At 39.6% G+C, this 16,078-nt stretch overlaps 2 protein-coding genes and 1 pseudogene across 4 annotated transcripts; all 3 read right to left on the bottom strand.

Annotated features, from left to right (window-relative positions):
• Window positions 1-636: 636 nt before the first annotated feature.
• On the bottom strand, window positions 637-3,742 carry LOC119980687 (annotated as a pseudogene).
• A 17-nt stretch (window positions 3,743-3,759) lies between these two features.
• Window positions 3,760-9,741, bottom strand: LOC119981117. 2 transcript variants are annotated; one of them, XM_038824134.1, is made up of 5 exons: window positions 9,587-9,741; window positions 8,213-8,475; window positions 7,703-7,855; window positions 6,122-6,193; window positions 3,760-4,854 (listed from the first exon to the last, which is right to left on the bottom strand). In XM_038824134.1, exons 2-5 carry the CDS (start codon window positions 8,375-8,377, stop codon window positions 4,186-4,188), a joined length of 1,059 nt encoding a protein of 352 aa, XP_038680062.1. In that variant the 5' UTR covers window positions 8,378-8,475; window positions 9,587-9,741; the 3' UTR covers window positions 3,760-4,185. The 2 variants fall into 2 exon arrangements, with proteins under 2 accessions (XP_038680062.1, XP_038680061.1); XM_038824133.1 differs by lacking the exon at window positions 9,587-9,741 and having other exon boundaries at window positions 8,213-8,631.
• A 2,661-nt stretch (window positions 9,742-12,402) lies between these two features.
• LOC119981242 (UV-B-induced protein At3g17800, chloroplastic-like) lies at window positions 12,403-14,818 on the bottom strand. Of its 2 annotated transcripts, none has more exons than XM_038824297.1 (4): window positions 14,674-14,818; window positions 14,424-14,572; window positions 13,621-13,922; window positions 12,403-13,516 (listed from the first exon to the last, which is right to left on the bottom strand). In XM_038824297.1, the coding sequence occupies exons 2-4, from the start codon at window positions 14,568-14,570 to the stop codon at window positions 12,682-12,684; spliced, it is 1,284 nt and encodes a 427-aa protein (XP_038680225.1). In that variant the 5' UTR covers window positions 14,571-14,572; window positions 14,674-14,818; the 3' UTR covers window positions 12,403-12,681. The 2 variants fall into 2 exon arrangements, with proteins under 2 accessions (XP_038680225.1, XP_038680226.1); XM_038824298.1 differs by having other exon boundaries at window positions 14,734-14,751.
• Between the last annotated feature and the right edge of the window lie 1,260 nt (window positions 14,819-16,078).

Raw genomic sequence — 16,078 nt, 5'->3', positions numbered from 1 at the left:
AAACATTTTCGAACTTAAAACCCACCCACCCAATCCCCTCTCTCTCTTCTCTCTCTCTACATGAGCTTTCACATCACATATAGATTATTGGGACTAGATGGAGACATTACCTTGCATGGCTTTTTATATTCCATAAAGCAACAACATATATCCATTACATTTCCCTTTTTCTTTTGCTACTTCAGGCTTGATTTTGCTTACAAAATTTGGGCCCACTGAAACAGGCCCATAATGAATCCATCAATTAAGCCCAAACACCATAACTGGGCCAGTGGACTGTTAGGACCTTAAGCCCAAAGCCCCCACCACCAGGCTCCCACACATTAGCATATCACCTTGTACCTTCCATGAAACAAAGCAAATAGAGAAAATTAGGTCAGATGGTAGATAGTAGTTGTTAGTTAGGAAAATTATAAACATGTTTTAATTGGATTTCTAAAAGCCTACCGACATAAGACTTTTCTTTTTTTAATCGAGGGAGGGGAAGTTCGAACCTTGATCACCAAGATGATACGCATCATCTTTATCACTCCAACTAGTGATTCGGATGTCCTCTTGCCGACATAAGATGGTAGATAGTAGTTGTGTGTACCAGACAAGTCTTGCAAACCATGTCAATGAATAGACCAATCAATGGAAAGACAAACAAGTACTTTTCATATATATGTATAATAATGCAGTCTGTGATGTTGTGGTTCAGTCTTGTCCTCTACATCTACACTACAACATCCTTCAATATTGAACTGTAGTTTTCTCCACAGTTTCATCAATGTCAAGCAACTGTTTATCTAGCCTTCCAACTACCACCGCAATTTCAAATATTCAAATGTCACAAATCAAATCTAAACATACAAAGCTTGCACTTTAGACATCCGATATGGGCTGTCAGTCCCACGTAAACAAAAATTTCTCACCTGACGACAAGATAACTTGGGCCGAAACCCAGTGCATGACCACAAGGGTATTGCTCCCAATGAGAATCAAACTCAGGATCTCCTGAGTTCATACGGTTTGACCCCATAGAGATTCACCAACTAAGCAATCACCCAAGTGGTTTCAATGCCCAGCAAAGAGAAAACTTCATTTCATGTGGGCAAATGTAAACCAGTAGTACCAAATATCAGATATCAATCCTGAATTGCTATCAATCATATTGATCTCTATAGGAGAAAGGAATTGGAAAACTCATTCAAATTTCTTGATCAGAGCTAGTTCATTCAGCATCTTCTCAATTGTTTCGTCGTCATAACCTCTTCCTTTGGTCTGCAAATCAAGGCAATTCATTCATGCAAAATTGATGAAAAAAAAGTGGAAGAAGTGCTCCAAGCACAAAGGTTTTTCATAATTTAGCCAAGGTAGAGAACATTCATGAAAATGACTGGAAAACTACTTCCTGTTCAGTTATCTAATGCAACCAAGAAAAGAAGATCCGTATACGTCAGCAAGTATAAATGCAGTTATCTGTCCATGTACTAATATGACCCCAAAAAAAGTGCTAATTTTGAGACATGTGAACCTTATGTGTGAAGAAAATGTCTTCTAGAATCTATTTCTTAGTTCAAGATTGTTCTTACTAATTGGAATCAAAGAATTAGTAGATTTGCTCTATCCAAAAGGGGAATCGACTAGGGTTATGAACTTATAAGATGATGATCGAGTCAATTCCATGATTATAAGTTCATTCCATGATGGACCGGACTGGAATAGGGTTAGATGCACTCTCATTATAAGAGGAGTCATTTGAGTGTATCTAAATTGATACTATGTTTACATATAGATCGTTTACACTGATCCATTTAGGATTAGGAATGGGGAGCAACTGCCAAGGGGCAGTCTCAGGTAGATAGTTTCTATGAGACGTAGGCCTCCCAAAAGGTAACGGAGGAGTGCAAAGATTTTCTTGGGACGGATGGAGATTTGCCCTCAAGTGTAAAGGCAGAAGGGAGCTTAACTGCAAGACCCACCCGTCGAGCAGGGATGAAAGTTGGTCTTAATGACCTGACGATGCCGAGTGGAAGGGTCGTCTCTTGACGGATAAAGTTACCAAATCAGAATCTTTTGCAAGAACTACCCATCGAGCAGGGACGAAAGTTGACCTTAATGACCTAACGGTGCAGAGTGGAAGGGTCGCCGCTCGACGGATAAAGTTACCAAATCAGAATCTTTTTTAAGACACTGAATTCGTTTTCAACAATTCATTCAGCGGGCGAAACAATTTGGATGGATTAAATGTGTGTACGATGTGTTCCTTGCATTCTAGTTAAAGAAAAACCTAGGGAAAAATATGTTTGAAAAGGAATACCTTTAGAGAAGGCACAACAGAGAGCTTCATCCACAGCTTCAGGGCGAAGATTTCCAAGAACAGCAAGCTGCAGAGAAGAAAGCAAGAGCAACTTCACTAGTTCACTAAACTTTTTCCCTCTATTGATGCAAAACAGACTAAGTGATCCCGTAAATGGTTTAACATACCTCGTATTCTGCCAACCGGTGTAGACTAAGTACTCTGATTGTCAGTTAAGGATTACAGCTGAATTGAAAGTAGAAATGGCGAAGAACAGATATTAAAGATATTAAATTTGATCTAGTGCAAAGAAACTTGCCAAGAAAGAAAGAGTCCATATTCAACAAAGAAACCAGAAGATATCAAAAGTGGCTCAGGTAGTCAGCTGGGTGGAACACAAAGGGCTGAGAATCCTTACGCCGCCACTTCAAAATGGGCACAAGGCAAAAGGACACAAAATCGAGAGCATCCAAAGAAATGAACAAAGAAAGTCTCAAATTCTTCTATGATGGGCAAGGATTCATGTCTGTGCAGTTGAGTCAAACTGAAGAAGATGTTTCATTCTACGATGTTTATGGCAGAGTTCTTAAAAAATTGAATTCATTGAAGCATCTGCCTCAGCAGTCGATATAAAGCTCTAGATCAATAGCTGAAGTAGATTATGATTGCATTTACTACTTTCAGGGTCTGACGTCTTCACCCATAGCTTGCCGGATGCTACTTTCCTTCTCATCTGATGCATTTGGAAGGATTTTCATCGTCTTCTCAAAGCTGTAACCTCTGACCAACTCGCTTGAGGAAGTACCCAAACATCACAGAGGCAGCATAAACCTGCCCAACCCTAAGTTTGCTTATCTGCGCCACAGATGTTGTGCCACCCACCCTGTCTCCAAGAATGCGAGCAATGTGGTTCTGAATCATCTCATAGGCGTCAGGATACTGTAGACGCCCAAGCTTTCCATCCTGGCTTGGCCATCCATCCACCTGGCCAGAGGGCTCTGTAGAAGAGGGGGTTACAGCGGGTATTAAAGGAACATCAGCAGCCATGAACTTCTGCACAACCAATGCATACAGAATCTCTTCTAAAGCCTTTCTCCTTTCGTGTGCCTTCACCTCAGCTATTCTCCTGATAGTTTCAAAACACCAAGTTTAAATACATGCAACAGAACAACACGACGAAAAAAAAAAAAAAAAAAGAAGCTCCTCACCCTCATGCTGAAATAAATGCAACCCACCTGTACAATACTCGGTCAGTGCCGGATGCAGAAGGCTCCTCAACATCATGATATGTGTCTCAGCATCACGATCTGTTAGAAGTTGTTCAAGTTCCTGCTCAACAGCAACAGTAAACCTTGTCTAGCTACAATTTGCAGCTCTGCCCTAACCAAGATCATCACCATCCTAGCTGAAAATTAAACATTGTTATATGCATTTCTCGTTACTCATGCTCATTACGTCCATGAGGACCATGACAAAAAGATAACAATAACCCTTTACATTTCAATAGAGTGATCAACATTCAGAAGCACAAAAATAACAGATACAACAGATTTTATTCCAAAATCTAATCCCAACGCATATGAGCAACATGATTTTTCTATCACAGATTACATTTGTTGACTAACAATGACTAGTTAAAATGTCGATAATTACTTCTTTTACTCCTGTGTGAATCTTTGCTGCAGCTTGAAGATGATCAGTCACTACAGTAAAAATACAGTATGAAGAAGAACATTTGTTGATTCTGTTCAAAAGTCGATGAAAGAAGCATAACCCACAAAGATCCTTCGGTTTGCTGTATCTCTTCTAGCAGACGCCCTTGCAGTAACCTTGGTTATTTCATCAATTGCACGTGACAGGTATCCCCTAGTTCACTGATCTACACGAAGTACAAAGCTAAACAACTATTTCATTAGATCGAAAAATACAAAGCCATTCCAAAGGCTATGCAAAAGCATAGATGGCAATAAATTCCGTGACCGTGCAAAAATTACACCCATCACCACCCCAAGGAAGATGAGCGGTAGCATTCTTTGTACATTGAAATGAGCAAGAGCAAAAGCAATAGAACTCATAAGTATGGCACACCACACAGGCATGTACTTGGTCAACGATGGGAGAAGGAAACCCCGAAAGACGATCTCCTCCCATACAGGAGCACAAACTGAAACTACTATTGCATACAGAGCCATTGCCACTGGATCTCGAGCCATAATTGACTGCTCAACACTTGATTGGGTAATAGGAGCAGAGGGCAAACGAGGCAATAGGTTAAGGTTAAATTGTGAGAGCCGATTGACGAAAGGAAACATGAGGCATCCAATGGCAACATCAAGTATCCAGTTTCCTCGCAGGCTAAACCTAAACCAATCAGATGGAAGGGGGCGAAAGTGAGTCAGACAGCGATGAATGATTGCAATGCCAGCAAGGCCTTCAGTTATATCCGTGACTAGGCTAAAAAAAGCTTGACCCCTGAGTGTCAAAGATTCTTTGTTAAAACCAGCGACATGGGCAGCAAATGGTATCACCCAAGATCCTATGAACCAGAATGAGGCCATCCAGAGAAGCATAACCTGCATCAAAATTCACAGATCTGATTTTCGATGTGATAGAGAGGATTCACCAAAGTGCTAGAAGCATGCTACAACTGGGAACTAACTTGGCTTACACTTTTATCTAACCATTTCAGTTTATACAGGACGTTTGGAATCGAAAGGTAGCTTTAATTAATTTTGACTAAAACTAGGTTTGATATAAGAATATAAAAAGACTTGGACGGAGATGTAACTAAGGCTGACTCTAAATACTTGGAATTTTGTGTAGGGAAAATCTATGGTTCATCATAAGTCCCATTACTAAAGAACAAGTCAAAATGTAAGTTCGAAACTCATCCTCACTATGAAACAGAGAAGACATCCCTTCAACGCCAGCTGCAAAAAACCCACGAACATAGACCAATCTTTTTGATAAGGTAAATACGACTCTATCTGAAACTTGAATTCAAGCTAGTATTTGTGTAATGTATCTTTCCAATAGTCTGTAATGTATGTGAGGGGTACTGCCTTGGCGCCTTCTTTTTATTTGACTTCCCTTTCGAACTAAAAAATTAGAGGAAAAAAGAGAAGTACTAGCTTGAACTGAACTCTATTAGTAGATGGGTAACTGATGCAGGCGGGCCCCACCCCACAGAGGTCCTCCCTCCCGAGGGCGTGGGCTGTCAACCCCGAGCCCGTCGAAACCCACGCATGGGCCACGAGCCTCAGGGCCTAGCCCACCCGCAACAGGCCTGCAGGCCGCACACCCCAACCCATCACGAGCCTTGCGGCCACGCAGGTTGTTGGTGCTGGGATTCGAACCCCAGCACCCTTTAACACTAAGGCGCTGAGGCCTTAGCATCAACCATCGAGCTGCACTTTTATGATGCAGGCGGGCCCCACCCCACAGAGGTCCTCCCTCCCGAGGGCGTGGGCTGTCAACCCCGAGCCCGTCGAAACCCACGCATGGGCCACGAGCCTCAGGGCCTAGCCCACCCGCAACAGGCCTGCAGGCCGCACACCCCAACCCATCACGAGCCTTGCGGCCACGCAGGTTGTTGGTGCTGGGATTCGAACCCCAGCACCCTTTAACACTAAGGCGCTGAGGCCTTAGCATCAACCATCGAGCTGCGTGGGTTTCGACGGGCTCGGGGTTGACAGCCCACGCCCTCGGGAGGGAGGACCTCTGTGGGGTGGGGCCCGCCTGCATCAGTAACCCATCCCCAATAAAAATTAACAGCTATTTGCTTAAGAACTAGCCTAGATGTCTCATTATGAGGACTGAATACATGAAGAGAACAATTACCTGCAGAATGGTCTCTGCCTTCCAAGGTACCGTCCACCGGCTCCCAATTGCCCTAAATACAGCATCCTTGGCCTGCAAAATTACTCAGATTAGCAAACACCTTATCACATCCTGATATTTTGTGATATACTAACATGTCTAAAAGCTTGTTTTACTACTTATGTTGGACACTGATATTTAGTAGAAACATATTCTGGTAAAAGGTGAAACTTTTCCATCTTCAGAATGATAACTGTTGGGTTGGGGGAGGATTAAAGCTTAAGAAGGAAAGAAATAAAAGGTGAGTTTTACACTAGGTAAGATCTGGGTGGATTTTGTACCTGAGAGTCTGCCTTCACATTAGTAAACAATTGAAGCATTTTAACACATAAGCTCCATCAAAATTTTCTCATGGTTGCTCAATCCCACTAGGCAAGGTTTGAGATGGCATTCGCAAACAATTGAAGCATTTTAACGATATAAGCTCCTTCAAAATTTCCCATAAGTAGCTCAATACTCTTCCCATTTCTTTCATTCTTGCATTATGTCCCCTTTCTTAATTCTAAATCATTAGTAGTTTTTGTTCAGTGCGAAAAAATACCAAACCAAATACGGCGAGTGGTGGGGTCCTGAGCTAAACCTTGGATATCAATGCACACATGTTATCCACACACTTATCAAGTCCCACAATTGCATTTCAAGGAAACACAACACTATGGCAGAACATACAATACCGCAGCAGAAAAATAACATAACGTCACAAAATTAATCAACCCACTTAGAAAATGTCATAAGTATAAACATCTACTACATCAGATCTCATGAAAGCCATATTACAAAAAATTTAAGGGTAAGCAGTATACCAAGTACATTTGATAGTACGTCAAGCACATTTGGTAGAATAATAGTCACCAACTGACATACATCAAGTACAAAAAACAATGGCGATAATAGCTGAACTTTGCACATTCATAATTTTATCATTTTGTACCATCTTCAGATCTAAGATTGAATTAAATTACATTTTGATTAACAAGAAAGTTAACAAAAAGCACAAGAACATTTTTATTCAAAAAGGATTTCCAAGTCCCAACATGTATAAGGTCAAAACAGGGGATCAAAGTAGTCAACAAGTTTAAGACTGAAAATATTTTTTATATTACGGTCACCGATCTTATTTATGGCACAAGAACATACCAATACCATGCTTTTGTTATTTGGAAAGCAATTTTACTAACAGTCATATAAATACAATTAGAGTAGTTTAACAGTTCTTCTTAAATTTTTAGGATTTTGTAATAACTTCGTAGAATCCTTTCTAAGGTAATGGGTGAAATAAAAATATTGGTATGTTCTTGTATATTTTGCTATGGCTCTTAAAGCATAAGTTGTTATGTTTGCTTAAATTACCTTTAAAGAAAAGTGTTTTATACTGCATCATTCTTTGAATCAACATAGAATCCAGGCATGTTAGAAGCCATGAATCAAATTGAAACCCAACCAGCTGACGAAACAGGAAAGTAGTTTCTGTGCCACCAAATACAAATATATGGACACATGACAGCCAAGCCATTATAAAGATGCAAAGGTTGATAATATTACCTCTCGGAGACTTAATTTCCAATTTACTTTAACTTTGCTGGACTTATCAAGTTCATGTTTGACCAATTCCTCGTGTGGAAAGCGCTCAATGTTATCAGACTCATGGGCTTCTGAGGAGGAATCCTCTTTCCTAAAGCACGAAATCTCTAATCTCTGCAAAACAAGTCCAAGAATTTAAACCCCAAATCTAAGATTCTTCCACACAATCAAAAGAGATAACTGCTTCAACGAAATGAAGCAAACTTCGCTAAATAGAACATGATTTCACTTTTAAAAAAAATCATTGTAATCAAGGCATAGATAGAAGACTTTCTCAAAGGTTACCGCTGGTCACTTAGCCCATACAGTTTCAAACTTCAAGCTTTTTATTAATTAACTTTTGACCTCTGATTTCCCAGTAAGCAAACAAGCACAACAGCTAATTCAACCGCAAAATTACTTCCAAACAATGCTTGCATACGGACTGGAAAGGAAAGAAACATAATTTCACATCACTTTAACATCACTTACTTTCTTTGAAGATTTACAACTTGAATCGAAGATCGGATGAGTCCCGCTTGGAGAAGGAAAACTTGCACGTCGATTTGAAATACGAACTTTGAGCTTTCTAGATATGGAGGAGGGTGCAAGAATTGGGCGTTGGGCCAATGAGTGCGAGCAAGAAGAGCTCAACATGGCGGCGGCGGCGACGTTTCAAGTGAGTCAACGACTCACGGTGGTCCGGTTGTTCAAAGTTCTAACTGTACCGCATGTGAGCAGAGAAAGAGAAAACCCTAATAATCCATGAACAGAAAATGAAATCAATTTGGGAGAAATTGTAGAGAACCCTAATCCATGAAATTATGACCCAGTGACAATCTCAAATTTAAAATTAAAACAAATGTTAATTCCCAAAAAATCTTGACTAGGGTTTTCTTCTTTTACTTGGCAGTATAGCCGTATAAGAATTAAGAAGTAACTTATAGAAAGCGGTACGTTGTTGACTATTGGACTTGACGATCTTGAGATGGGATTTTTTTTAAAAAATGTATTGTATTTATTTATCCAATAAATTATGTAATTGAGACTCATATGCACTTATATCACCATAAAAATAGAATATAATCGAAAGAATTGTAAAAAAAAACACAAACCCTAAAACTGGTATTCGCCTGACACACCCCTGGACGACGAGTTAAGTTGGATTAAACAAACAAAACATAAAAACAACATAACAAAATATATATCTGACCGGAACACAAAAGAATCAAACGTGCAGCCTTGTGATTACACCTTCAGTCATCATCGAAAAAATACCATCTGAACATCATTTTCGACAAACAAACCACCAAGAAGGAACGCATGATGTGTATGAACAAAACCCAAGCTACACCGAAAGACGACATCAAGCATATAAATTTGGGAGAAAATGTAGATAACCCTTATCCATGAAATTATCACCCAAGTGAAAATCTGCTATTCAAAATTAAAACAAATGTTACTTGGCAGTAACTTATAGAAAGTTGTGAGTTGTTGACATGAGGTACTTGAGATCATAGTTTACAGCCGGTTTTGTTTGCTGATATCAGACCGTATAAGCATCAAACCGGAGAAAAACGATTGAACTATCGGTTTTTTTTATGAAACCGTGAACCGCCGGTTTTTTATAAAACCGGCTTATTGATTTCCTCTCTCTTTCGAGGTTTCCCCTTCGACTTTCGACCTAGGCTAAACATGTGTTCCGATGACGACTCGCGACGACCTTCAACTCAGGCGCAAAAGCCTCCATGTATCTGCCGAATCGTTCAATCTCATAGTTTTCACAAACCAAAACGACAGCATCAGATCACAATCCCTCACCCATTTCACAGAAAACTCGTTGGTAGTATAAATTGAAGTACGAACCTGATGATGAGATCTCGGTCGGTTCGAAGATGGCGGACGTGAAGATGGCTACAACGTGAGTGGTGAATATTGGAGAAGAAAGACTGTCGTGGAAATACCAGATAGTGCCGCAGTCGATTATATCACAACAAAGTTTGATTTTGTTTTATTTCTTATTGTGTTTTTTTTCCTCCAAGCAAAAGTACTAAACAGTTGTGCCACACCAACGGCTTTGGTACATCATTGCATGGGCTTAAGCCCAATACAGATATGCTTGATCCATTGAGCCCATCTTCCATCAAAGTAAAAATCATATATTATATATTTAAATATATATATATATATATTATAACAAACCTATAGTTCACCATCATCGTACTAGTTGAACCTCGAAAATCTTGAACCTTTCATCTACACGGTTCAATGCACAGGTCGGTTTTAAAAACTATGTTTGAGATAGGATGATTTTTTTTTTTGAAAAGCTCAAAAGATGTTATTGTATTCATTTTCCAATAAATTAAATAATTGAGACTCCTGGACACTCCTGACACCATAAAGATGCAGTACAATCACAAAATTAAAAAAGAAGAACATAAAAACACAAATCCTAAAACCGATCCTCGTCAGAAACCCCCGAACGACGTCAAGGACCAAACTTTCTATGAGAACTGTAGCCTCGCGATTACACCTTCGGTCATTGCTGAAAAATTATCATATGAACATCATTTTCGAAATCAAACCCCCAAGAATGAGCTCGTGATATGTAGGAACAAAACCCAAGCTACACCGACAGATGACATCGAGGATATCATCCAAAAAAGCATTGAGAAGTCGTGACCACTATTGGGAAAAACAAGCCTGATCTAACCGTTTCCAACATCGGTTTGACAAGTCCTTACCACCGTTGAACTCCTCACAACGACAAGCTCCGACCCAAGCCATTAGCTGCTCCAAACGATTGTCGAAGGAGAAAATCCAACACATAACCAATTTCTGATCTAGTGTGACCTGACCCGTTCTGAACATCAACAAACTAGAAAACAAACTGAAAAGAAGGGAGTGGAGGAGGAGGAGGAGTTGTTCGAAGGACAGGGAAGTTGAGCGGACATTTTTAGAGGAAAGTTCAAGAGTTGAGAGAAAAGCCTCAGGATCCTTGAGATGAGACTTAGGAAAGGTGGATTTAGATGTCTGAATTGATCCATGGGGTCAAAATCAGAGCTTATTTTGGAGTTTATAAAGTTATAAGTTAAGTGTGTCAAACACCCCACATAAGCTAGTTTAAAAATTAACTTATAAGCTCTTATAAACTCCAAACAAATAAGTTTTAAATTGAAACTTGTTTTAGAGTTTTTATTTTTTTTTTCATTTTTTATTAAAATAATATTGTATATATAATATTATAAACATTTTAAAATATTAATATTAATTTTATTTATATAAAATATTTTTTAATAAATTAGTGTCACTTATATGATTCACCAACATCCACAACTTATTTCACAACTTATAAAACTAACTTATTTTTCACTATTTTGTGCGAGAGGTCCTAAGTTCGATTATTGATAAGAATCAGGCTAGGTGCACGCCTATACACACACCCAACAGACCCATACATTCCTTAACCAACCACACAAGCCAAACCACTACCCACATATGGGCTGGTTGTAACCAACAAGCACAATAGGCCACTACCTAGAAAACTTGTTGGATGATTAAAGAAGACATTTGTCCTTCTTATAAATAGATCACCCTCTATAGACAATGTGGGATATTGCACTCAGTGGGGGTCTTTCACTGGGCTGGGGTCCTTACCCGTACTACTATGTATGTGTGTATATTGGTTTTGGGTCTTTAAGACTTTCATCTGGGGTGTTCCGTTAGGATATTCAACATCATTTATATCATATTCTAACCGAATTAGACATATTTGTTTATGAGTTTTCTTACGTAAAATTTTGCCTTACGAAATCAACACCACATAAATATAGCATTATCAACCCCCACGACCCACACCACAACGTTTAGCAAGCTGGATTTCTAAGAACAATAAACAGAGTACAACGGTCCACTTTGATGCCACGGAGTTGCTCAACTCTCTCCATAGCTGAGCTTTTCACGTTTTTTGGGCACTTTCAAACATAACTTGGTCTATCACATCGTTACCTTGCTAAACGTTGTACAAAAGCTAAACTAGCGAGCTAGACTTCTAAGAACATTAAACAAAGTACAACGGTCCACCACCCACATACGTAGAGATCAAACAGCTTCGATACCATTGATAAGAACCAGGCCAGGTGCGCGCCTATACACACATCCAATAGACCCATACATTCTTTAACCAAGCCCAACCACTACCCCCATATAGGCTGATTGTAACCAACAATATTCTTCACTATTTTATGACTTGTTTCACAATCAAATAACGGGTTGGTACTTTTCACTATTTTACAACTTGTTTCACAATCAAATAACGGGTTGGGCTTACACCCAAGCCATTAGTTCCAATAGTAAGAATGGTGAAAGGTAAGTTGTGGCTGAAATAATTAGTTTAATGACTCCTGTTCTTAATCGTTGTTGCTGCAAATTACCTCTATATAAACTTTGCCCCCTAAAAGGCTAAAACTTTCTTTAATATGGTAAACACGCACTCGTTATCCAAGAAAACCCTACCCCGAATTCCCTCTTCGGCTCCACCCTGTTTCTGTCACGTTAAATGCCGGTGTTAAAATGACAGCGAATTAACATTGATCCCCCCGTGTAGGAAAACTTCCCGGGGCTTACTCCACCACCACTACCAGGACCCCGCGTTGGAGACACTCCCACGATGCACAAAAAAGAGAAAAAGTAAATAAAACCATGAACCCAGTTGGATAAAGATCGTTTGAGCCCACACAAGAAGCCCACAAAACCTTCATGCCAAAGCGGCTGCTAACTAGACACATTTCAAAGAGCTCAAATTCAAAACAGGAAACATATTATGATGCTATGTACATATACTATTACTCAAATACTTGGTACTTCTTGTAGCCAAATTCACACTCGGCTGGTACCATTTGCGTTTGATCAGTAGTGTGCCTGCACCATGTTTGTTTTGGCTATCATTGAGTATGAGAGATTTAATTCGCAACAAAATGATACCTTGTGTCCACATAACTCTCAACATCCCAGAGGAAAGAACCAAAAGTCACAGCCTCCAAGACTAATCTCTTCAGACCACCAAAGCTAATCTTGATGAGTTCATCCTTGGAAGGATCAACAGCTCCTTGAGGAGTTATCACGATTTCAGGTCTTCCAAATAAGGCCTCTGTATGCTTCTCAATAATGCTAACAGCCTCCCTGGATCGTATTGCCGCATATCTTTGAAGTGTCTCTCCATCGAAAGACATCACGTAACTCCGCAAGCGGGAGGCCTTTATCCCATGGCCAAAACCATCAGGACTAATACCGTCCGTCATTGGTGTGACTTCAGGGTGGGAAGAAACAGCTTGAAATGCTCCCTTTCCACCACTTGGTCTGAAATCATCACCCACCGCTTGCCGGATGCTACTTTCCTCCTCATCTGATGCATTTGGAAGGATTTTCATTGTCTTCTCAAGCTGAAACCTCTGATCAACCCGCTTGAGGAAGTATCCATACATCACAGATGCAGCATAAACCTGCCCAACCCTGAGTTTGCTTATCTGCGCCACAGATGTTGTGTCACCCAACCTGTTTCCAAGAATGAGAGCTAGGTGGTTCTGTATCATCTCGTAGGCTTCAGGAGAGTGTAGATGCTCAAGCTTCTCATCCTGGGTTGGCCACCCATCCACCTGGCCAGACGGCTCTGTGGAGGAGGGGGCTACGGCGGGTATTAAAGAAACATCAGCATCCATGAACTTCTGCACAACCAATGCATAAAGAATCTCTTCTAAAGCCTTCCTCCTTTCATTTGCCTTCACCTCAGCTATTCTCCTGATAGTTCCAAAAAACCACGTCACGCTCAAAACACAAGAGCAAAAATATACAAAAAATAAAATTAAAAAAATCCCTCTTATGCTGAAATAAATTCAACCAACCTGTACAATACTAGGTCAGTGCCAGATGCAGAAGGCTCCTCTTTCGGTTTCTCAGCCTCACGATCAGTTTGAAGCTGTTCAAGTTGCTGCTCAACAGCAGCGGGAACAAGATGGGGGTGGCTTACTAGGATCTTAGACAAAAACTGGCCTACTGGGGACTCCAACTGAAGTGGAGCAATTGAAGCAGCAGACTCAAAGGGCCCAGCTGACTCAGGCGATGATGATGCTCTAACCAACATGCCTCTTCTACTTCCAAAAGCAATTCCCCTACGTGCTAGCTTTGAGCGATATGAAGAATAATGCTGCACTTGCCATGATAGTTAAAGAAAATTTAATCAAGAACTGATCTTGCTAGTATAAAAGCACAAAAATTGAATTATAACACAGCTCATAACAGGCATATATAAGCTAACCCACCAAAGATTAAACCCAACATATCATTTTACTTGCACGTGCTTCGATAAATAAACAAGCCAGAAATCTACTACTTCAGAACTCAAGCTGACAATCCAAATCTAAACATCTTTTAAATTAACTTCATATAAACCTAATATATAAACTTTTGAACGCATTCCTGCTTCCAGCCAAGAAAACAGAAACAAAAACCGACTTTCGAATCAGTTTTTCACGCTAAAAGCGCAGTAAAATTCCCTCTAAAACACTAAATCACCATCCAGTCATGGACACAACAACAAAGCAGAAATAAAAGCATTAAAAAAAACTCAGAAACAACAATACAGTGGAAAATGAATCGACAAATAGAGCTTTCAGACAAAACAGATGAGAGATATGCAACTGAATACCTTAATCGCAAACTGAGATTTGGCGCAGAACCGAACAAAATCGGGTCCATTTGATGTCACAAAACCCGATCTGGAACCCGAATTCAAAGTCCTCGAGACGCCAAATGAAGATCGAACAACTGATGCTGCAACTGCTTCCATCCTCATCCCTACCAGAACCAACACTTCCGATTAGATTACACAAACTAGAAACCACAGAAAGCACGGATTCTACAATCAATTCGTAAAATTCCCCATAACCGACTCCTACCTCTAGATAAATTAAACGCAGCCCAAAAACCCTAGACAAAAATACAGTGATTATACACACAATAAGAAGCGAACAGGTATGGCGAGGGAGGTGTTCACAGGGTGGTTGTTGTAATGGTCAATAGTCGGCGATCGTATTATATCGAACGTGCTACTTGTCTGAAAATATTAAAATACCCCTTGATGTCTCTGTAATTTACGGGGATACCATTTTCCTACGCATCTGTTGGGGGTTGTTTTGGTAATTTGAGGATTGTTGGTCTGAAGATCTTTTGATTTTGATAATGCTGGGGAAGAGGACAAAAAAATGAGGTTCGAGAGAAATCTCTAGGAAGGTCATATGTGGGACCCACAAGTGGAGGTGGAGGTCTTACCTTCTTGTTCGAGCCACGACTACACATGTGGATTGTGGTGGTAATAGAAAATTCCTTTTTTTCTCCTAAAAAATTGAAACGGAATTGGAGCTTGTCTACGCGTCAATCTCTGAGTGGACTACTATTCTTGTGGCAGTGGATTCTCAAGAGTTTTTAATCAAAATATTTTTTTAATTAAATTAAATATTTGTTTGTCATTACAAAATAATTATTCACCAATTTAATGTTTCAAACAATGTCATTGGTAAATTTGTTAATGACGCTGTTTAAAAGAAAATAATTTTGCTTTTTTTTTTATCAAATTGTGGATAATTTGAGTGGTGATGTGCTTGGAACTTATATGCTCTCTTTGTAAACACTCGGAGTCACCATAAAATGAAATACAACCTATAAGACTAAAAAAAGAATAAATTAAGAAAACACAAACACTAAAACGAACATCGCCAAACATTGATAGACAACACCGTATTACACCAGACACCTCGTGAACAATTGTTGAACGAGTCTGACTCCACCAGCCTACGTCGAGTAACAAAAACTAAACATTAAAAAAAAATATACACACAAATTGTAACTTGGATCTACAAGAGAGGCCAAAACTCCCTTAGATATAAAAATCTGAATATATGTCGCCGGAGTACACCGGAAACGCCAATGATCGAAGATCCGCGACATATAGAGGAGATCAAAATTCAAAAAAGAGAAACCTATAAAATCCTTATTCAAAAGCAAAAAACATAACAAAATCAAACAAATCTAGGTAGAGAGCATATCTAACCTATGGGAGAAGAGGAGAAAGAAAGAAAGGGAAAAAAGGGTTTGGGAGAGGAGGAGAAGAGGGGATAGGAGAGGCAGGGGAGGGAAGAGGATGACTCTCCCAAAGTTTTTCAGAAGGTTTTCTTTTGTGAGAGACGATTTTTTCGTTTTTAACTCATATGCTCTCTTAAGTTATTGACAAAATGCCCATATCTTTTTTGTTATTGTGGCTAGAATATTATAATTTCCAGCCTAATATACATCAATAATATTGTC

This window comes from Tripterygium wilfordii, chromosome 16 (assembly GCF_013401445.1).
Source record: "Tripterygium wilfordii isolate XIE 37 chromosome 16, ASM1340144v1, whole genome shotgun sequence".
Taxonomy (NCBI): Eukaryota; Viridiplantae; Streptophyta; class Magnoliopsida; order Celastrales; family Celastraceae; genus Tripterygium; species Tripterygium wilfordii.
The sequence above is the reverse complement of the archived record's forward strand: the minus strand, read 5'-3'. Positions and strand labels throughout refer to the sequence as shown.

Excerpts from the sequence above, each read along its gene's own strand:
- LOC119981117 (XM_038824134.1), bottom strand. The coding sequence starts at position 8,377 with ATGTTGAGCTCTTCTTGCTCGCACTCATTGGCCCAACGCCCAATTCTT. Across the intron at positions 7,856-8,212 it reads GTTGTAAATCTTCAAAGAAA|AGATTAGAGATTTCGTGCTT; the intron begins GTAAGTGATGTT and ends CTTGTTTTGCAG. Across the intron at positions 6,194-7,702 it reads GGAAATTAAGTCTCCGAGAG|GCCAAGGATGCTGTATTTAG; the intron begins GTAATATTATCA and ends GTAATTTTGCAG.
- LOC119981242 (XM_038824297.1), bottom strand. The coding sequence starts at position 14,570 with ATGAGGATGGAAGCAGTTGCAGCATCAGTTGTTCGATCTTCATTTGGC. Across the intron at positions 13,923-14,423 it reads AATCTCAGTTTGCGATTAAG|CATTATTCTTCATATCGCTC; the intron begins GTATTCAGTTGC and ends TGGCAAGTGCAG. Across the intron at positions 13,517-13,620 it reads ACTGACCTAGTATTGTACAG|GAGAATAGCTGAGGTGAAGG; the intron begins GTTGGTTGAATT and ends TGGAACTATCAG.